The sequence below is a fragment of the Hetaerina americana genome, unplaced genomic scaffold (assembly GCF_022747635.1).
Source record: "Hetaerina americana unplaced genomic scaffold, ioHetAmer1.1.p SCAF_1, whole genome shotgun sequence".
NCBI lineage: Eukaryota > Metazoa > Arthropoda > Insecta > Odonata > Calopterygidae > Hetaerina > Hetaerina americana.
This window is the reverse complement of record NW_027286069.1, coordinates 4,539,986-4,563,731: the sequence shown is the minus strand read 5'-3', so window position 1 is coordinate 4,563,731 and position 23,746 is coordinate 4,539,986. Positions and strand designations below refer to the sequence as shown.

General features: G+C 35.4%; 1 protein-coding gene across 2 annotated transcripts; it reads right to left on the bottom strand.

Annotated features, from left to right (window-relative positions):
- Positions 1 to 1,664: 1,664 nt before the first annotated feature.
- Positions 1,665 to 22,097, bottom strand: LOC139687642 (coiled-coil domain-containing protein 25). 2 transcript variants are annotated; one of them, XM_071584892.1, is made up of 7 exons: positions 22,001 to 22,097; positions 21,788 to 21,911; positions 21,522 to 21,569; positions 20,686 to 20,777; positions 14,157 to 14,336; positions 7,210 to 7,412; positions 1,665 to 2,824 (listed from the first exon to the last, which is right to left on the bottom strand). In XM_071584892.1, the coding sequence occupies exons 2-7, from the start codon at positions 21,810 to 21,812 to the stop codon at positions 2,743 to 2,745; spliced, it is 630 nt and encodes a 209-aa protein (XP_071440993.1). In that variant the 5' UTR covers positions 21,813 to 21,911; positions 22,001 to 22,097; the 3' UTR covers positions 1,665 to 2,742. The 2 variants fall into 2 exon arrangements, with proteins under 2 accessions (XP_071440993.1, XP_071440987.1); XM_071584886.1 differs by having other exon boundaries at positions 21,788 to 22,090.
- Between the last annotated feature and the right edge of the window lie 1,649 nt (positions 22,098 to 23,746).

Below are 23,746 nucleotides of genomic sequence, written 5' to 3'. Positions count from 1 at the left end.
CTCCAATTGAAGGAAGTGAAGGGAGAGTCTGGTATGGATATCAAAAACATTTGCAAGTGGTGTAAAGAGTCAATCAATCAAATGAAAAACAACAATCATATAGGTGGCACCATTCCTCTTTGCCAAAACCATGAAATTCCAAACAAATACAGTCTGCCAGTGAAGTCATGGCAACTGGATGGAAAGGGGGTTTTGTTGGTTGGCTTTATGCCTGCAGGGCCCGCAATAAATGCCGTGAAATACTTTAAAAACTCAAGAAAGGCAATTAAGAACCAGAGAAGAGGTATGTTGAATAAGCTTTCTCCATGACAACGCTCACCCACACGTCGTCCAACAAACCATATGGCTCTCAAGCAGCAGTTTAAATGAACCGTCATCACCCATGTTATTAACTTAAATGAGCTGGATCAAATAACTAAATGGGTACATGTGGAGGGACACAACATTTGTATATTTTGTGTCAATCACACCCCTCCCAGGTCTCCCTGACTTGGGGCAAGGATACTTTTGTCCTTGTGATTCCTATTGATGAGTAATCTGTTCGTGCATTACAACCAAGTGAGCTTATTACAAGTTTATAATTCAAATGGCTAATGCTTCAGTTCTTTAAACTTGTAAGGCATTGATATGTAATCAGTGCTCAAGGTACGTTGTATCATTTTTTATGTTCTTTTATTTTTTCCTGCATTGATTTTTGTGCTTCACCATGAGGCATTGTTTATCTATCATTTTTATCATGAAATTCATCATTGGTTAACTTTTCTTTTGGAAGGGGGAGTCGGGTAGGTAGCCAAATGGTAGGATACATCTGGCCACTGTGCAAGGTTGCATTTTGCAGAGTGCCTCCTATCCCAGAATCCCCTGACTGCCTTCCCTTTGCTTCTCTACCAGATGCTGATTAAGATTCCCATATGAGTATTTCTTACCAAAGCCTCTCCCTTCCTTCCCCGACCCTCTCAGGAGTCGTGTGAAGAGCATTAGGGCAAAGGATCAAGTGTGGAAATTGGGATGTTGTCTCAAGGACATGAGCATGGCATTGGCTGTGCTTATTTCCAGCACAAAAATAAATGATTTCTAAAACAGAAATGTTTAAGTAATTCCTGTTAACCTTCCCTATACATTCCCTAAACAATGAAAAGGAGTCACAGCACATGGCTAACCAGTACAATGGGTATCTGACACCCATGTCTCCAAATAAATGTATTATTTCACCAAAGAAAAAATTAAAATATGCTAATATTACTTTTATTACACCCTAAATGTATAAAACTGTAGCTTTTATAGATTTTGTTAAAATAAAATTAATAAAAATATATTGTACTCCTACAAATACTCTACATGCTAAATCTCCTAGTGAACATACTCAAGGGTTAATGTATACAGATGGAAGGCACTAGCGAGAGGCAGTATCTACAATATCAATGGATGTAGCTCTTGGTACGTAGTGATAGATGGATTAAACCCGTGGTACTCGGAATTAAGTTTCAGCTTTTGGTGTTTTCTTCATTTTTTCTACTCTGAAATTCCTCAATACGGTGTATTGATTAAGGTTCCTAAATACATTATATGCTCGACTTAACATTGCACAGAAGTTCCATCACTTATGATTTAGTTCAGTTATAAATTATTGTCACAAGTTCCTTCATAAATATATATTCTGAAAATGAGGGTAAAAATTATATTGGATTTTTTATGTACATATTAGATTGAACATGAATAAAACTTTGGCATTACACCAATACTACAAAACTTAAATAATCACTTGAAGCAATTTAATCCATATCTTTTTAATAAAGAAAATGAAGGTTTATCATTTTAATTTTTTCCAAAAATTATTATTATATTGTGAACCACAATAAAATGACAGTACCTCATTGGCAAATGTCAATGACCTTTAAGAAAAAGGTGGAATTTGTGGAAATTTTTTTTGAAACTTAAGATTTCTTATTTTCATTTAGATGAGAAATGGAATTCTTGCATCATGTAGTTCCATATTAAATCTATATACAACATTGAAGTATTAGCAAGACATTTATGGAAAGGAATGGCTGCCTTCAAACTATTAGCCTTAATAGCTATTACAACAAAGACCAGATTTACTATTTTAACTGAGTAATTGATTGGACAGAACTGAATGTTTGCGTGCAGAGTGTACAACTTAATCAATTGCTCCAATGTAGGTAACAATAAATCATCGGTGAAACTATTTTATAATTGTGAGAAAGACTTGGAATGAAAGGAGTGACTGATAACAGAAATTGTAATAGATATCAAAACAAGTAAAGTGGAACATTTGCAAAATTTATAGCCAACACTGGACATTTTGACAAACATTATGTTTCTTTAAATGCATAATCTGAATGTTAAAATGGCCATGTTTTGCTTAAAAAAATGAGTGTGCAGCAATTGTAAATTATTGGAATTTATACAGCCAACAATGCATTCTAAAATTAAGCAGAGCTTAATTTTCTTTGAATATCACCTATTACCAAATAGAAGTTTCAATAAGATAGGCAAAACATGATGAAGAGTTATGCCAACAACTACTAAAAAATTATGCATTTTAATTTCTTTGAATATGAAAACATTAATGCAAAATTTATTAAAAAATGCCCTAGAGGAGTTTTTTCCACACTCAAAAGGTTTGTCATGGCACCATTTATTCAAAGAAATGCTTAAACCCTTCAATTTAAAGGAAGAGTAAAAGATTAAATTAAGAGAACAAAAAAGTATCAACTGCTTTCACATAAAATCATCTGAATCATAGCCGCTTGCTTCTTGATTAGAAGTCATGTTTCCTGGGTCCATCAATGTGCTGTAGCTCCTGAAATTGAAGGATTTGAAGGCATCAAATTGATATCCTTTTCATTTTTGTGTAAAAGAAGAACACACCAGAGAATTGCATGTAAAAGCCTAATAACTAATATCCAAGACAGTTTCTGTCCACCCGTCATTATTGAGCAGAAGAAGGGGAGGCCAAAAGGAAAAATTTACCACGGCCTCCAAATGAGAAGGTTGAAAACACATTAACATTTGCAGTTAGAGTAAAACCCCTACAACAATGGGTAAAACATTCCAAGGTCTGTGATTATCTGATAGAACAAAAAGTAGTTAGTGCTACAGATTAATTCATTATTAATATCTTGCAAGTGCAATACCACCCTATTAGTCTTATACCACCCTATTAGGCTTTCCTTGAAATTCCTGGTGCTTTTTTGGCACATATGGGGAATCACGATGAAAAATAAATTAATATTATGAATAAAAGACCCACAGAAATATGAATAAAGATATTTGAGTATAAAGGTGAGAATGATGAGGGAACAACTACTTTTCTATATAAAATATTCTTTCCATGGAGTTCCAAAGGAAACATTTTTGTGACCTCTGCCAAGACAACAAAAAGAAATTAAGAAATCTTAAATTTATGAAAAAGGGATAATGACTTATTGGAGTAGCCATCAAACTAGAGAAAAGAACACCTAAAATATGACTGAAACGTCTGCCATTTGCAATCACTTGTTTTCTGAGAGAACTATGAATATAAAGAAAATATTCATAAGAAGGGAGATAGGATAAATTTAACTATTCCGGCCGGGTGTAATCAATTCTAAAGCAATATTATACAGCATTATATTAAAAAATAAAATTGAGTCTGAAAGAAATGAGAGAGAACAGAATGGATTTTGAGCTGGCAAACCAACAGCGTAACATATTTGCATTGAAACAACTCCTGGAAAAGAGAATGGCTTGTAAATCAGAAAGAGTTTTGATGTTTATAGATCTTCAGAAGGCATATAACAGTATGTCCATAGTGAAATGTTGGCATGTTATGAAGAAAGCCAGTATTGAAGGCATTTATTTTCAGTCATATAATCCGAATAGACCAGTATGAACACCTCCATCAAAGCATAACAGGACACTTTGTCAGATACTTAATGATTATTGGTGAAAACGTAAACACTGAAACACACATGAATAGCTTTAATTGGCCAACTATGTTCAAATGCAACGTATGATTTTCAAGGTCTCATTGAAATATACTCGAACCTTATTGTAAAAGGAGGGAATCGATTGAAAGAGAGTTGAGAAGGAGAATCCTATGGGGCACGCAAAGGAAAAAAGGAGGGAGCAAATATGATGATATAACTTTCCTTTCATAAACACTTATAGAACTCACAAAAGTCTTATTCTAATTATAATTTACGAGGGTGGTTATTTTTTCAACCTCTGATGAACCATAAAAAAAAGTGAACATTAAAAAATTATTTATTATGACTAAAAGTTATGTACACTTATGGTTACTCTTAGACATAATCCACCTTGACGATTGAGGAATTTTTCGTATCTGTGGACAAGCTCTTCATAAAATGTTGCCGCCAATGAATATAAATGAGTCTTGACGTTGTCTTGAAGTTCCTCATTGGTTTGGAAGCGTTACCCTACAAGCCACTTCTTCAGTTCAGGGAAAAGATGGAAGTCACTCGGCACTAGGTCGGGACTGTATGGCGGGTGATCGAAAGTGGTGTCCCGTTGAAATTGCTCCTAAAGGAGCCGTTGGGTTGCACCAGCACTGTGAGGACGGGCGTTGTAGTGGATCAGAACAATAATTCCAAAAGTCAGCAAGTCTCTTTTGTAGAAGGTTTGTTTGATTTTGTTTTTGATCGCACAGCATTTACTCTAGATAAGTGACAGGCAAATGTTGTGCCTCATTGGCAACAGAGCACCTCCCATACCTCACGCTCTGCCACTGCCGAGCTCAAGTCGTCGTCAGTCTGTGCTGAGTAGCAGCCACATGAAAATGGCCACCTCAATTGATTCTCCTGCCAAGTGCAAATTGCGAAGCATTATTCGTTTCCCACAAGTAGAAGGGAATAGTGCTGCTGAAATTCATCAAAGAATAAACCAAGTACACGGAGAAAAATGAGTGATGGTGTTGTGCCTGATGTCGAAAATTTGAAGATGGACAAACTGATGTGCATGATGAAGGGGGTCAAAGACGCAAGTCTGTCACCACAGACGGCCTTGTTCGATGAGTTGACAAAGTGGTTAGAGGAAACCGTAGGTTAACCATAGGTGCTTTGTCCATTAAATTTCCAGAAGTTTCAAGATCTTTTCTGTACTCCGTAGTTACGGAACATTTGAAAAAAAAAAAAAAATTGTGCTTGCTGGGTCCCAAAATTGTTGACTGACAACTACAAAATTTACCTAATGGCTTCAGCTTTGATGTTCCTCGATTGTCATGCTGCTGAAAGAGAAGACTTTTTGAAATCAATTGTGACTGGAGTTGAGCCGTGGATTCAATGTGACTCCCCTGAAACAAAGCAACAATCACAACAATGGATGCATAAATTCACCACACAAAATAAATTTAAAAAACCTTCAAAAATCGAAATGTTATGGCTACTGTGTTTTGGGACCATATGGGTGTGTTGATTGTTGAGTTCAAGCAGCTGGGAACTACGATGAATGCATTTTTTTTATTGTGAAACAATATGAACTGTGTGGAGGGCCAATCAAAACAAAACAAGACGCATGCTGACTCCTGGAATTATTGTTCTGATCCACTACAACGCCCGTCCTCACAGTGCTGGTGCAACCCAACGGCTCCTTTAGGAGCAATTTCAACGGGACATTTTCGATCACCCGCCATACAGTCCCGACCTAGTGCCGAGTGACTTCCATCTTTTCCCTGAACTGAAGAAGTGGCTTGGAGGGCAACGCTTCCAAACCAACGAGGAACTTCAAGACAACGTCAAGACTCATTTAAATTCATTGGCGGCGGCATTTTATGAAGAGCTTGTTCACAGATATGAAAAATTCCTCAATTGTCAAGGTGATTATGTCGAAAAGTAACCATAAGTGTAAATAACTTTTAGTAATAAAATAATTCTTTAATGCTCACTTGTCTTTTTTTATGGCCCATCTGAGGTTGAAAAAATAACCACCCTCATACATGCAATTCATCCTATTTATTGAGATGATTGCAAGAAATTCTATGCAATGAACACAGGATACCTTTCTATAATAAAATAAAAAAAAATTTTAGAACACAAGACAAATTTTGTCCATTCAAAATTCAACCATTACAATACCTAAATACAATGAAAAAGAGTGCTTTTGGAAACATAGAATTAATATAAAGAGACTTTATGGTAACAATCAAAATGATTTAAATGTGGATGCAAGAGTAGAATTCATTAAAAGCCAAGAAATATTAAAAATTTCTATGGGCTAGCATGAGAGAAAAGATGATTTGAATTTCAACTGTGGTCAAAATGATCGTTCTATGGATCTGGATGATCTACAGGGCATTGTATAGGGATTACGAGATGATTTATAATTTGAAAAGTTGCTAATTAATAAATCAATCAATAGTAAGTTTATTAGTCAATAAAATCAATCAATAAACTCAATACCAAATAGTTATTGGAAAATCATTCACCTGTGGTAACCTAAGATCATACCTCTTTGCAATGCATTGGGAGTGAAATGCTTGATAAACATTCATATTTCTGAAAATTAGAATTCAAGGATGCTCCCAAGCTGAGCTATACCTTCGTTGTGTTGGCGAGTGGTGCCTTGACAAGAAAATTACATTTTACAAGCAGCAGAAAATAGACAGAAGGCCATACATAACATGCCCAAATTTTTGTAGAGGGTATATTAACTGGGTTTCCATTATTTGTAATAATTATTGATTTGTTTGCCTTCCAACTTGATTGAAAATGTATTGTACCTACGATTTATTGTTTCACAAAATTCAATTTTGTGTATATGTGGTCAACAATGGTTCATGGTTAGACAGAACCTACAAGAGTTCATGTTTCATTAAAATTTGTAAAAAGATGAGAAGAAATAATTCTTTCTTATGCTGTAGTTATATTAATGACTTCTTATGATGTGAAGGAATATTAAATAAAATACAGCATGAATATCCTCATTCATAAAGACCTTATGTGCATAATGACACCTAACTCCATAACTTATCACTTATCAAAACCAAAGCTAAGACCCTAATTGGCATTGGCATTGAAAAAAAGTGGAACAGGCCAATCATTAATAAAAAAGCATTATAATACAATCTCTTGGAGAAGGATTAATGGAGCGTGCAAAGAATACAATTTTTCAGAATTGAGAGAACTGTCTATAAATGATAAAACATAACAAATGTGCTGGCAGCCCAGCCTAGCACCCTTAATATCCCACCGGATCTTGGCCTCCTCAGCCCTGCGCCTTTCCTCTTCCTTCTCCCGCTCCCTCTTCTCCTTCTGCAGCCTCCTCTCACCCTCACGCTCCTTTCGGTCCCGGTCCTCACGCTCCGCTCGAAGGTCTGGCTGCCTCTCTGACTTTGTCTTATTTAATCTATTTACTATCTCATTGCTTCTCTTTGCCACCCTTATCTTTCTCACCTGAAAAGTATTTTCAATAGGTAAAACAACTTGATAGGATGGTAAACTTACACTCTTTCTGATTTATGAGGGGTAATAAACAAATGCTAATCAATCTCTTTTCTTTTGCATAAATTTAAGTGAAAAACTTTAATTTCATGTTACATCACCAACCTAATGTGTATAATATCCATGTGGTACAATTTTCATAGATTGGCCACCAATACTGTGTCATTGGCAGCTGATGCAAATTGAAACATTTTCAGTTCACCAATATTTGCCTCTGATGGTGAAAAATTTTGTCCATAAAGGCCTTTGTTACATCATATTGGGGCACAAGAAAAATTCATTTGGGGCTAGGTCTTGTCTAAAGTGAGTATGAGGATCACACTTCAAGATGATCATGATTAAGTTTAACAGATCCCACCATAAAAGAACACATCTCACGCAAAATTTGTCAGTACCATTGAATGGGCAGAACCCAATTAAATTTTCAATATTTCTGATAGTGCACTCAATGATTATCCCTTACAATGGCAGCGGCAGAAAATGTTAACTTAATTAATGTCGACTTCTGTAACACTCCAGGTCCACCTTCCTTTGTCATTAATTCTCCTACCTCTTTTAACATTTTAAAATATCCTATAGCTCTGCTCTAGGGGAAAACAGACTTTCCACAAGCCTCTTGGGGCACTAAATAACCTCAAATACTTAAGTAAAATCAATACAACTTGTCCCACACATTAATTACACATTCAGTTAATAATATTAAAAAAATAAATTATTCCCCAATAAGCCAATTAAATTATTAAGTGAATTAAAATTTGTGATCATTACTTATTGAACAACCCTATTACGTGAAGCAGATTCTATTTCATGCATGCCCAAGGTGATCAATATGAAAGTACTTCTCATATTTTTCCTGGTATATAACTAATCAAGTTTAATTGATTGAATTTTATTTTTTTGGTATTTGCAATATGAATTTCATATTTCCTTTATTTCATGACTTTGTTTGCAAATAAGCAAATGAAACAAGGTTCTGACACAACCAGGAATGAGAAAAAAATATAATTTACTTTAAGAAAGTATCTAGTACCAGATCTACCCCAAAAACTTACCATTATGCTTCATGAAACGCACACTACAAAATAAAAATAAATCTTGGCCGTATCATGAAATTACTGTCCAAGCATGAAGGCTCAACTGATTTGATACAGGTTTATTCTTTTCCCATTTCATTCAGCATAGTCATTACTTGTTACAATGACATTAAAATTAACATTATATTCCATGAGATTAATTAATTTTTTTAATAAGAATTTTATGAAACATTATTATGCATGTTTTCTGCTAAGTCATTCCTCACAAGGCATATAAATAAATTGATAATTTTAATAACATTATTCCTATTAAACACTTTGTCATTGAATAAAAACTATTTTCATTCAAAACAAATTAGAGAAATTTTCATGTTCCAATTACTTTTTCATTTTGCACAAAAAAAAGAAAGCATTCGGATACTACCCAGTGAAGTGGGTGGAAACATCAGAGGAAAAACTAATGATAACCTTCTTCAATACTGAATAACTGACCGTAGCACTTTTCTGATTGATGAAATTTTTATTTTACGACTGGGTTTTGATGTATTACATCATCATCAGGTGGTCCTAGGATGTAATAGGTCCCAGGTCCCAATAATAGGTCCCACCATGTAATACATCGAAACCTGGTTGTAAAATAAAACTTGTATCAAGTGGAAAAGTGCTACGATTGGTTATTCATTGTGTCTGACTTCTAACATGTCACGCCTGAGGCTACTCAATTTGTTCTTCAATACTATATCACCAATGAGATATTGTATGCACTGGAATTTTATCTTTAGCAATTTATTAAATGAAAATGAATCCACTTGCACTCCCAACTGGCTGAAGGGGTCAGCTGTGCAGCCAATGAAAAAGGGTAGCTGGGTCTATCCATTGTGGAATACAGTGATACACCTAAAGCAGCTTGAGTAGAAATAATTATACTTTCTGGTCATATGATCAGATTAAATTTTAGTGATTTGCATTTTTAGGGTGGTGCTTTCCATTGGCACTTGTTCTGAGGGACAAGGCAGACAATTCAACACTCACAGAAATGCCGAGGCCAAGCCTTAGGAAAGTCACTTACAAACCAATAATAATAATATACTTTATTCATCTTATAATCATATTCACATATGGTAGATGTCGTCATTTAGGAACATACAGTTGTTCATAGATAATATAGTATACAGCACAATATACAATCACATAAAATACTTATTTGAAAATATTTGCATACATACACCTAGTACAAATTCCAAAGAAACTGTGGGAGATACCGCAACAGTAACTTTTAACGGAGTCATCCGCTAATGTGCATTTCAATGCAACAATTTCAGAGTGTAAAAATCATTCGCCTTGACTGGGATTCGAACCCAGATCCCTCAATATCCGGTCGAGTGCTTTAGCCACTTAAGCTACCGAGGCGTCCTCTTAAACTCTGAAATTTTGGGGCTTTTAAAGGAACAAGATGTTGTGACGAAATACCGTACATACAATGTCACAGGCATTCGTATTCGTTACGGCGCGTCGCGCACGAATACGAATGCCTGTGACATTGTATGTACGGTATTTCGTCACAACATCTTGTTCCTTTAAAAGCCCCAAAATTTCAGAGTTTAAGAGGACGCCTCGGTAGCTTAAGTGGCTAAAGCACTCGACCGGATATTGAGGGATCTGGGTTCGAATCCCAGTCATGGCGAATGATTTTTACGCTCTGAAATTGTTGCATTGAAATACACCTAGTATTCTACTCACGCTAGACCTTATAATTTTAGGCTAGTAAAGTCGAGCTCATAATACTCCTCTATTGAATATAAAGGATTGGAGGTAAGCCAAACACGCAGCACCCTGAGGAACACTACATTGCGGGCTGACTTTACAGATTTTGGAAGCATATTAAACAATTTGATAGGTAGACCTTCAACTTTGTAAGTCCTATCTAGCCTACAGTATGGAAAATCCATATTAGACTTTGCTCTGGTGTTATGGCTGTGAACGTCAGCCCTAGTGGCATACATACTCGTATTTCATATTTTCTTTTACATGAACTAATGAATAGAATATATATAAATTGTAGACAGTCATAATTTTAAAATTCAAAAAGAGAGGTCTACAGTGTTCAAGGGGACATGAATTAGATAAGGTACGGACTGCCTTTTTCTGCATCAAAAAGATTAGCTTAGCACATTACTTGTCAAAATTATTCAGTAAAAGTGAAAATTTTTAAAATCCCTTCTTATTTTCCATAATATTTATTATTATAAAAAACAACTTCATCATCAGCTATTTTATTATTCATAGAAGGACTCTAAAGTACAGTATCAAGAGGAATAAATAGAAGCTGAGTTGTGTACCAATATCAATTGAGATGCACGTGATAAATTTGGCAAAGAAAATGACTTTATACAAAAATGCAAACAAATGGAGATAACTACCATCCATTGGGGATGGGTGACATTGCATCCATCATCCTGGATACCTGCACAGACTCAAGGACAAAATACTAATCTGCATCCTTCCACTTCTGGGCCTTGTGAGATGAAAGAACTAAGGACCCAAATATGAACAATGGTTTGCCTCTGACATTTTTCTTTCTCTTATTTAGTAATGACATTCTGATCATGGTTAAGAGGATAAATAGGCACTGCCACCAACACCTTATGATGAAGGACATTCTCTGAGATCTGAAATTGCTCATGATGTTTTTATTTTGAAACATGGTCCTTGTACACAAAACATGCTGAAAGACTATGAGCTAACTCTCATGTGATTTCACATGCCCTTTTATGTACCGCATACAAATGAGAAAGATATTTTCACATTCTGCCTCGCTATTTTACCGAAAATATTAATTGACCACACAAAAAGGCCAAGTAAACATGATCGGATATGAAAAATTAGACAAAATTTCATTATTACACTTTTTGTAGGCATAAAGACAATGAGTATTTTTAGACAATAAACATAAACACAATTATCAACCTGAAGGTCAGTTAATATTGCTCAGCTACTGATATTGCAGATATGCCGGCTATTGTTTCCCCGGGAAGTTCTAGTACCCGAAAAGTCGCAGTTTGGGTAAAGCTGAGGGTATGTCCACGAAATGAACATGAGCCCTCTGGTCAGTAGCCTAATGCTACTGACCAGAGTGCTCATGGTATATGGTAACCCTGGAATACCATGTCCCCTTTTATAAAACATATACTCATTAAATAGATGTGATTTGGTATAAAAAATTTGTGACTTGATTGATATGCATTTGCATAAGGATTGACAGGTAGAAACATATTATACGACTAGGTTCCACACAACTGACATGCAAGAAACAAAAAGAAAACGGCCACAACTTTTTCATGGGTTACTTTTTCTCTTCACACATTTAATTGACCTATAAAACATTGCATTTCCTGCTTTGGCACTACTAAACCAGACTGGAAATGGATGCCAAAATACATATATAAAAAAACTGAAAATTGTACAAGGGGATTATGTGCTCTCAAAAGAATAGTATTACATTATTTTTTTATTATTATTTAGACAGTATCAAAGGATACAGAGAAAGCCATATGTTGACAAATAAGTCCAATCCACCAGGGTAAGGAGAATCTGGTGATGAGAATGTTGAAAAGCCAGCCTTAATTCAGGATTTAAAAGACTTTTTGCCCAAGGTCTCCATAGAAGTGGACTAAAAAGTCGTTGTTCCATTTTTAGGGTGGGAGAAATAAAATTGTTGAGGAAAATTTCACAAGTTGGCTTTGATATTTCAATGTCCTCATCCAGGGTGCCTAATTTTCCACCATATGGGTTACACAATCATAAATAGTTGGATCCTACTGACATTCAGCTATGGAAAAATCTTTCCCAAAGATTTTTGATAGGAACTGATAACAAGCAATGGAGGAGGATTCAACTTCACGCTTGCCTTAAAGGAGGACAAGAGTGTCAGCTGAGTGATCCTCAAAGCCAAAGAAAACAAGCACTGATTATGTAGGGTAAAACTATATTTCATTTCTTATTATTCATTGTTCATTATGTGAATTGCTTTGCTGGACAAATCTTTTGGAATGGGATATGCACTGTCAGTTTCGGTGTCTTCAAAATCAATAAATCAAAGAAAATATAGTCATGGATAAGGTTTCAAAAGAAACCTTAAAGAAGGAAAGAAGAATGTACCTCAATTTAATTTTTTCTCCAACACTGGAGTTATTTACCGCATCATAAGGTCAGAGAAATGCAATTGCATACTTCAGGCTTCATGTTATTGGCTGTATTTACTTAACCAATATTATTCATCGTTCATTATGTGAATTGCTTTGCTGGACAAATCTTTTGGAATGGGATATGCACTGTCGGTTTCGGTGTCTTCAAAATCAATAAATCAAAGAATCAGAGGATAGAACTGACATGACTAAAATTACCAAACAAATTAAGTGAACTGACAATATTTACAGGTGGCATTCGAAGCACTGTAATTGGTTCTGAGATAGAATAATTGAAAAATTTTTGGAATTATCATCCAAGCTTTGAACAATTACTTGGAGGGAAACATTCTCTAATGGGTGGAGGGGCATTTGTGCCCAGTGTGACAGCATTAGAGTCAATGCCCTGCACAGAGTGCAGCGGTTATCTCCGGACAAATTTCAATTTAAATTTCCCACCATACCAGAGTTCCACTGGAGGTCACAATTGGCATTCTGGAAAGCTATATGTATCCAGTAAACAGTCATAACCTCAAAATGGTTGAGATGTTACATACAAGTGCGGAGTACAATCGAAGAGTCGCTATTATCCAAAGTGTTCATGCTGGGTCCAGTGAAATTCAGTGGCACTGATTTCCGAGGAATTGTGCAAATTTGCAAATTTTGAAGAATGTTGTGAAACCATGAATGGTAACTGTGGCCTCGGGGAGACAATATGTCTTTCGAAAGGACGGTGTACCAGCTCATATGAGTCATTTAGTTCAAAACTGGCTCTCAGATAACATTGACATGTTCTGATCAAAGAAGTTCTGGCACCCGAATAGCCTGGACTTGAACCCCCTCGACTAATATGTTTGCAGCATGGTTGAAATAGTTGCCAATGAGACGAGGCACCCTAATGTCACATCTCTATGCACTGCTATCATAACAGCATTCGTGAAGGGGGATTTCAAAAATTTTAAGAAACAAACAATAATAAGGAAATACAGTTTTAAAGTAGTTGAATACCTTGAAAATTTACAGCTGTTCAGGTGCAGAGTGTGTTGCACAATGCATAAAACTAATGGATCCCACAAAAGTTTCTGGTTGCCTAAATGACCATTCAGCTAATAATTCTCAAGCAAACCATCACATGCAGAATACTATTTTCTGTGCTATAACTAGCCCTGCTGAGTCCATAGCCTATTTCCAGAGACTACCAGAACCTTGCTTGAAAAAAGGAGACGAATGGGTACCTAAGTGATTGCTTTGGTGGTCTGTAATCCTATAAACTGTTTAATTTACATATTTTTACCAGAAGATCATTTTATGGAGGGATGAAAATATTGTGCATTCAGAACTGAATTATAAATTTAAGGTACTAAAATACAGTGAAATTACATAACTTTGATGATGCATGATCAAATTATATCAATGATTATAAAGAGAAATTGATCACAGAACCCTTGTTAAATTGTTGGAAAATTACACATACAAACCTCCTTATCCTTGTAAAAGCCAACCTGCCCAACCTCCATTCCTTCAGTTTTCTTCAGGTTGGCCCACATGGTGTACACAACATCCACATCATTCATTTTGTTCCCATTAATGCTATTGGCTTTTACTAGCTGAGCTGCATCTTCAATCACGTCAGTTGGAACATCGTCCAAAGTCTGACCCTGGAGGGAGGGAAGGAAAATTCCATCAGTCTCAGAGGAATAGAAAGAGCATTCCGTGCATGTGTGAGGCCTCCAACTTATCCAGAATATATATAAAGTGAAAAAATTATTGACATTTTCCAAAGAGTTGAGAAAACCGCCTCTCTAATACCTCTCCAATAAGACACTACCAGTGACTCTTCTTTCAGAGCCCATTGCACTAGAACAGTTGTACTTGGCCATCCCCTTGAACAGCAGAAAGTGCCCTTGAGATATGCTGCCCCCAGATAGCAAAGAGTAAAGTGAAGCAATTTATGCCTTCATTATGTGGACAACTAATATTCGTACTGCTTTTGGAAATATTTAGTCAGAAGCAATTGACTTCAATCACTTCCAAAATCCATTAATGGTATTCAGCTTTTATTGAAACAGAAAGAAATTTACAGAGTCTCGCTCTACAAGACAGAGATGAATAACATTTCAAGAAAGTAACATAAACATATTTTCAACATTGAATAATTACACAATCTGCAACTATAGAGTCCATCCAAAGTAAATGTACTTTGAAAATGGTTATTTTTTAAATATGGATCTTAGACTTAATACTTTTACCATTTTAACATTAAATGAACACCTATTACTTTACAACAACCTCATCTACAGCAGCACAGGGGTACCCATTTTATGAAGCATAATTTCCGGTTACACATTTTTCCAGCTTCTCACATTTCATTGCTACTCTCTTACTCCAGCATTCCCTATTCATCTGACGTTAATGCTTCTGACTTTAATACGGGTCAGGGACTCCATGATTACAGTTGTCCACACCATGAATGGGATCTCTTGAGCAAGTCCCTCCAATTTTTCCATGAGTCATTATTTGGATTATTGGCCACCCAAATGTCCTCGTCAACAATCCATGCAATGATTCTTGAATATCATTGCAAAATGTTGCAGAGAGAATGTACCACCTGATGCCATGGGGAGTCTCGCCATGCAGACTATTCATAGTCTTCCACTTGCCCAACCATGTGAACTCAACTTATATGGCAATATGTTACAATACACGATTCTTCTTATCATTGTTCCTCCTGGCTCGATCTAAATTTATGGGGCAAATAAGAACACATAGCTTTCCTCTGAAAATTATCTTGCTTGTCTTGTCAAACTTTCCATTGCATTAGCATAACATTAGGAGTAAGAATTCAGTGGATCTCAGCAAAATTTTAAACCTAGCGGTAACTTCCTGTTCGGTGGTCCAGCCAAGTGAGTCCTTCTTCCTTCCAATTCTTTATTATCATAAGTTAAGTGAAACCATTATCACGTTTCATGTAATGGTTCCCAAAAGTAAAGCTCCAAGTGTTTCATTACTTATCATTTAAGAACCTTGATAAGATATCTTGCCTTTGACTGTTTCAACACACAGAAACATATTCACAACATATTATGATTTACACTTTTTCTGAATCAAATTTAGATCTGAAAGTGAAAAATCAAATATGTCACCCCCCCCTCCCATCTAAAACATATTGTAATGCCACAATCGCAAACCAAAGTAATTAACTTGAGGTTAGTTTGATAGGCGAGGGTACAGCTCACCTCGTACTAAGCCCTAAGATGTGTGAAATTCACAAAATCAGGGTAGGGGCCAGTTCCTTCCCCTGTACTGCCTGCAGTTCCTCAGGAATGTAGTGCTGCAGTGGAAATCAAATATATTCTTTTCCATGCTCCTATATATAAACAAATAAGAATTAGAGAGAAACAAGGAGGTGACCGCAATCATTTCCAACAATGCTACATTCTGACTAAGTGATTTAATGTGCCAGTAATAGAAGAAGTACATACAGGGACATCATTGTGTTATCATGGAAGACTTCCATTTCAAGTTGCAGTTTTCCATAAATGAACCAATCACGAAATTATGCTTTAGGAGACCCAAGATTGGAGATTTTCTCTGCTGTTCAAGGGGTACCGGTGGCTTTTACTCATACCCCACCACTCTGATCAAGGTAAAATTTGTTAAAAAAAATCACAAAATGTTGCCTTTCTCAAAAATTACTGATGTAACACAATTCCAAAACATATGAAGTGCCTCGAGGTCAGCATTCCAGTGCTGGGCATATTTCTCGAAGTTTTGGATCCACTAGCTACAAAACATTATATAAATTCACAATTTATCCATAAAAAATAAACTCAAAATTTCCATGAGTACTCATTTAAAAAAATAAATGCCCATTAAATGGTAATTCATATCAGTCTTTATTTATTTTTTTATGTTTATACATAGCAGAGTGAACAAGTATGACTAGAGGAAAATTGGAATGGACAGTGTTACATAAGATATGACAAACTGTACCACCTTTCCTATTTAACATCTATGCTGACATGAGGCATGGAAAAGGCTGGAAATGAAGAGACAATTAAAAATAACTTTAATTGGCCATAAACCAAGAGATTGAAGTAATTGCTGAGCACATTTCAGTTCATTACCAGAAACTGAACAAAAGGCCATTATAAGAAACTAAATTTAATTATGCTCATAAAAAGTATGTAATCAATGATAGACATTTAAAAAAAAGAGAAAGGCATAAATTACAGAAGAAGGACAGCTTGGAATTACATATGTAATATTCGCATTCAAATAGTGCAATTTGAGCACCGTGATAACACACATGCAGCCTATCATTTAACCACCCTTTTAGTGCCTGTGGGCTGATCTATCGGCCGTGGCCGAAGAATGTCACTGGCCGATCTACCAGCCGGGTGTTTTTCTTTCAAACCTTTACTTTTCTGTGCGCCGCAAAGCTTTTGTCGGCAATGTTTGGGTATCTGTTACGCTTTTATATCATTGCTGACAAATTTTCATGATGAAAATGAAATGTATGTTCACACTTTGGTTATTTGAACATAACAAGTTTTCTGCATTATAGCATATCTTCTCTTCCTGAATAGCAGATGCTGCATCAACATAAGATTATCTATAGGTTAACATTTTATCATGTGTCTTTGCATTACTAAAAGGTTGTCTTTGTTGCAAGCACTATTTACCTCATCCCTCTCATCCTAAACCCTTTTCCGATGACACATGATAATTCATTTCAATGGAAATGAATCATTTTATCTTTGCTCTGGAAGGGAATTCTCCGTAGTAGCTCTTTTCGTGTTGCTTAAGAAAGACTAGCAGAGACTTGATTACTCAATTATTCATTCAATTGAAATTACTTTGTCAAAAAAATAAACAATATCTTCTTCCTAGAGTTCCCTGTTTGAAGATTTGGATAGAGGATAAGTAGTAGCTGATTCCCAGGAAGACGTTTGGGGGAAGTATTTGCAAACAAAGATAACCCTCCCATATCCCATTATGTATCAAGAGCTACCAGGACCAAAGCATATACCCCCTTATATTACACCTCCGATCAGCTGCTTTTACTTATTTTTAAAAATTGCTATTTTGAGAATATTGGTAAAAGAAACAAATGCATCCACAAATAATTTTCTCATTCCATGTGCAAATTTATCTCTTGAATCTCGTTCACAGAAATGGACAAATATAACTTTGCCTGAACTGAAAGGCATTATTGCTTGCCTTATAATTATGGGTGTAATTAGGCGACCAACAATAGCTTCATACTGGTTTTCTCAAAAATCCCAATGTCTACCATGATTCCATGAAATGTTTCCAAAGGATATTGAAATTTTTCCACCCAGCCGATACAAAATGTCTTGCTGGACCTATATATGACCCATGTGCCAAAATTAAACCTCTCATTGATCATGCAAATATTGAGACAACATTACACTCCGCATATGCAGTTGAGAGTTGATAACAGCTTATTTGGAACAAATAACCTTACAACTCTTGCAGTATCCGCCAAATAAGCACCACAATCAGTGGAGTATGAAATTTTGGATGTTGTGTGACTGCCATTAACTATTGTTAGGCATTTTCTGTACAAAAAGGATCAAAGTGTGAAATAGAAAAAATTGAAATCCAAAAAAATGTCCTAGTGTAGTGATGAAATTATTGAAAATAGAGAACTACCGAAGAAAATATCATATATTTTTGCATAATTTGTTTTTTTGTTAGTACCACTGGAAAAGCACTTGCATGAGCTAGGTTGTTATGTTGCTGGTACCAATCATAGAAGTAGAAAATTCTTACCCAAACAAAATTTAGCTCTAGGGGTAAAGAACACCTCAAAACACCCCTGAAAGACAAACATTTCGGGACAATGGACGAGATCAAAGCAACTTGTACTGCGGAATTTAAGGGCATTCCAAAGGAGGCCTACTGCAAAACATTTGAGAGCTGGAAGTTCCACTGGAGCCGATGTATTAATGCAAAAGGAGCCAATTTTAAAGATTTTCAAACACTTGTAACAAAAAATTCAATTAATGATTTGTAATTGACTGACTGACATTACTTTCAGGACAAAACTTGTATATTATGCAAAATAATAACCACAGTTTATGCTGCAGAGACGTGCTGTCAAAGTTTTCACAGGTTTTATAATACAGACCATCTATTGAAATAACTGTCATTACCATTAACTTTAAAATTTGTAAATAGCTCACTTTCATCCTCTTTCATGCTACATTTCTTCTTGTACTCACTATTATAATTAAATATGCCTCAATTTCATATGGGGTTGCAGTAAATTACAAATAAAAGCACAGTTTTAAACGGCCCGATCTACCACTCCTTTGGGTACAAGTGAAAAATGCCATGGGCCAAACATTTGGCCAACTTTGTTAATACTCTGAACTTCCTCTCTCTGTTTCACCTAAATTAAAGCGGAACGAAAAGAACATTTATTTTAATTGTTTTACATATCCTGAAACTTTGGAGAATAAAAATATGAACATTTGGCTTAAGAAGTTTCTATATAAATTTTTATCTGAAACTGTAAGTATGCATCAAAAAAACCTTTGGTATTTTTGGCATACTATACCATGAAATTAAGACAAACTAATATGGCTAATTGCTATTCCCCTTTCTTAAATTATTACTTACAGAGTTATGATTTAAAAAATGCTTAAAAAATATTGTTTGCCAGATTATATATTTTATCTTTAGCATAGAATAATGTGCCATCCTTCAATTTAGTCATTCCGGAAAAAATGGTGGCATTGGAAAATGTGATTAACTGAAGGGTGGCAACTGGAAGGCATTTCCCCATTGGCTCATTACATTAGGAATTGGTGGCAATGAACATCAATGAGATGACTTATGAAAGTTACTAATCATGAGGAAAATTAAAAGTGGTTAGCGCTTTCATTGAATGTAAATTTGATTTATTTTGCATTGAGGTCGTCAGGACAAAATGGAACGTTGAAACTTAAAATTTCAAGATAAATGCCTGCCAGGATTCATAAGTCCCACCAAGAATTCCTGAGTTCAAGAACATTTTTGATGCATTTGGAGGTATCACATTTTTTTCCCCAGGTTGCTAATGCAACTTTTTCGGCTTTAAAAAAGGTTTGTAGTAAAATATGATAAAACCTTCATTCACTTTCTCAAGGAAAACACTCATGCATGCGCACACACGCAAATACACAGTTCCCAATGCAGGAATCATGGGTTAGAACAATGCTCTACACTTTATCTTTTACTTCAACTTTCAACACTTGCAGATTTTGTTCTGCACTTTCACAAGATGATAGGTTAAGTTTAAAGTATATGTAATAAAATATTTCCAAATTAAGATATGCCAGTGCAACGCAATATTTCAAAATGCTGATGTAGCTTCAAAGAATATATATTTCCAAACAAAAGTAAAAAGTGCATGCAACGAACAAGGATAAATCAAAGAATCATTTTACAAAGTAACATTTTCAAATATTGACTTTGCTATACATTTAAATTCTTGAACCTCAGGTGTCATGGTGTTCACTAAGGCCACAGTGGTCCCTTTTTCTTGGCAATTTTTCATGGTGCACTTTCACAATGAAAAATTGCCCAGCAGTTCCATTTTAACTGACATGATGGAAACCTCAAAAGCAGTCCATGGCAACTGCACTTAACGTCTAAAATCCGGTGGCATTTAATGCACATATGTTATAACTCATTAAGGTACAGATGCACACACATTTAAACGGATAAATTTTTTCTTCTCAGGGTTCATGGGAAGGAATGAGAAACTCCAGACTAGGACAACATTCAATTGGCCTGGGTAAAAACTACCACTGTTTACCACTTAGAAATAGACAATACTCTCTTATGTGAATTAAAGTAGTGAGTGAGTGTGGAGTTTGGAAATGGACTAATTTCGACAGTATACATATAAATCAAGGATATTTTAGTCAAATTTCCACAAAAATCTAAGTAAAATAACTAGTGTTAACTGAAGATAATGATGAGCAGTCTTACCTTATTCAATCTCAGGTACACATGGGCAGATGAAACCTTATCCACATGGAACCAAACATCTTCTGGCCAACCCCACTTGATGAGGTCTTCATCTGGAAAGTAATATGTACTTATATAAAATACAGTTCAGAATATAAGATTCTTAAATACCACCTAATTAATATTCTTTCATTTTGAATCACACTTTACAATGGGCATTTCCCTGGATTATTCCACCAATGTTTAGAAAACCTCCACTTACTGAGAACAAAATTACTTTTTAAGAGAGCGATGCAGTCTACAAATGTCACCAGACATTTTCAATGAACTCATTAATAATGAGTGTAAATTTGAATATCATATGGTTTCATTTTATTTTAAGCGGTTCTGTCAGCAGACAAGCCGTGCCTTCTTTTCACTTGGCCTTTAGTCCTTAGGATGAGAAAAATGTATCTACGGCCATGTCGGCACCCTAACTTAAGACCGAAAAGCTATCGCTCACAACACACGAACAATTCATTAATCCAACAGCCAGTTCAGCCAACAGAAATCTCGAAAATATTGAACGAGAGACAGTATTTTTCATCGAGCAACGTATCACGGACAATTGCTACCTTCTCAAAACTATCCACAGTATTTACTTAATAATTGAGAATTTGAAATGATGGTTCATCTCATCGTCCCTTATCACATACGGATGGGACTTCGCAGAATAAACTGATAGTGATGCCCTACACACTCGTAAATGAGGGTTTGTATAAGTTGAATAGTTTTTCCTCAAATGAAAAACACACGTGACGATAAAAAGTTCCATCTATCAGAGGTAAAATAGTTCTCATAACAAGGTATGTACTTACTTTCATATTTATCGATTCCCATAAACAGAACCACGGCAGGAGAGACAACTGCAACAAAAACGGTATCAAAATGAGCTCTAATTGCCAAACAACACAAAAAATTTCGTACCATGCATGCAGACGATTATATTTGACCATCCAATAGATATGAGAAAAAGTAAATATTGGAGAGATACTAAAATATTTTATGCAATAAATAAAACTAGACTTTCCTATCACTGAAAATAATTTATGGCTTCACACTTTCAAGGATTGGCATTACGTACCGTTACTCGTAAAGTAGAACACCATATTTACTGCTTTACACGACGAGTTATAAAATAAATCACATCACATGAGTAAATTTAATGAAGGGCTACCTCTTCAGAGTGTACCGAGTCTTCCCAGTGTCTATAAAACACACGTGTTATAATTGACAATTTTTTTGCCAATCATATAATTTAGAGGTTAAAAAGGAATGGCAACAAACTGATCGTTACCTGCTTTTTCAATTTTCAACAACGCATTAAATTTGTTAAGATTTTGAACCAAAACTTAATTTCTTAAGGATAACAGCCGGAAGATATTTTCAAAAAGACGACCGAAATGCACAGGTGCTCTGGGTCACTGCGAGTTATGGCTGGTTGGCTGCCCAAAACGCGCCATTTCGAGTGGGCTCTTAAATATAATACCGTACCAACGGCACATTTACACGAATAACCTCTTCAGATTGAATATTCGTAAATTATACTATTGGTAGAAATTTATAATAATTACTTTCCTTACTCTTTAGATATGAAAATATACTTATATTTCAATAATATAATCATAAATTAATTTCAGTGTAATTGAGTATATATTTACATAGGTTTTTAGGTAATTTCCTTTATTCAAAAAACTAAGACATATCCGCGCAGCAAACAAATTATTTGCTAAATAAGAAATATTCTCCCAGGGGCTGGTTGTTCAAACCACCGTTGGTTTCATTAACTAGAATCGCCGGTATTGACAAGCACTCAAATCAGATAATTTATTATATGAAGCTTTTGGCATTCCAGAGAATATTGTGAGAATTTGGTTTTTCAATCGTTTAATGAGCAATCCTCGAAATTATTAGGCATGTTAAAGTGAGAATACAATAATCAAAAAAAATCAACCATGTAAAAGTATGTAAAACATAATTGAAATGAATAAAAAAACCTTTGGCGTGACCGTAGAAAAATGAGTTACTTACCTTCTCTGTAAGCAGGAATAGTCATCCAATTAAGCAGTAAAATAATAACTTTTCATACTTTACTGTTCTGATGAAGTTGAGCTGACAAGTTTGCTTTTACAGAAAAAATTAAAACCAAAATCATGTTTAAGACGGGCACGAATAAAAAAATGATGTTCCCTAAAGAGGCATTAAATTGCTTCATAAGATCAAAAATCACACTTTAAATCCCATTTTGTACGTCAATATTGGGCTGAACAATATCCAACAGGATACAATAATACCCCTTCATTTTATGTTCATCTCAAACTTTGAGCTGCCCTGCAAGGACACACTCAAAACCTTGTCATTTTCTTCAATGCCTTTTCTTTTTCAATTTCAAGTACACCTGGACCTAAGTTATCCTCATTAGCTTAATATTCCCTTTCTAAATATAAACTTAATTGGTTGTTAATATTTTTGACATGAATGCAGTTCTATAGATTTTTTCCATCTAGTCTGAATCTTTCCTGCTTAAATTATTACATTTCTCGTCATCTTACTCTGATATTCTTTTCTCAATTCTTTTAATGACAGCTCTTTCACCTTCCTGTAAAGTGGACTAATTTTACCCTGTCTCTGCCTCTCTCCATATCCTGCTCTTCTCCTTCCATCATTTTTTTCCACCTGTCATCACTCTTTCTACTCACAGCTTTGGCCATGCATTTCTCTCTAATCGTTTCTCCTACTTCCATCCTCTTGTCTGCCATCTGGTGGTAATCAGGGAGGAAATAGAATAAGTGTCTCCACCCCTGCCAATGCACCCTGTTAGGGACACCGTGTCCCATCAGTGCTCAGTCTGGATGGCAGAGAACTCCCTAGATGAAGTCAGTCATTTTCTTCAGCAATTCATTTTTGACTGCTGACTAAATATACGAGAATAGTTTACAGTCTTCAAAAGATAATCTAATCTTATATTTATCCTTTGGGGTACCCTAGTTAGGCTCTAGGGTGGTTATTGCAACCCATTCAACCTATTTGACATGAATGGCCT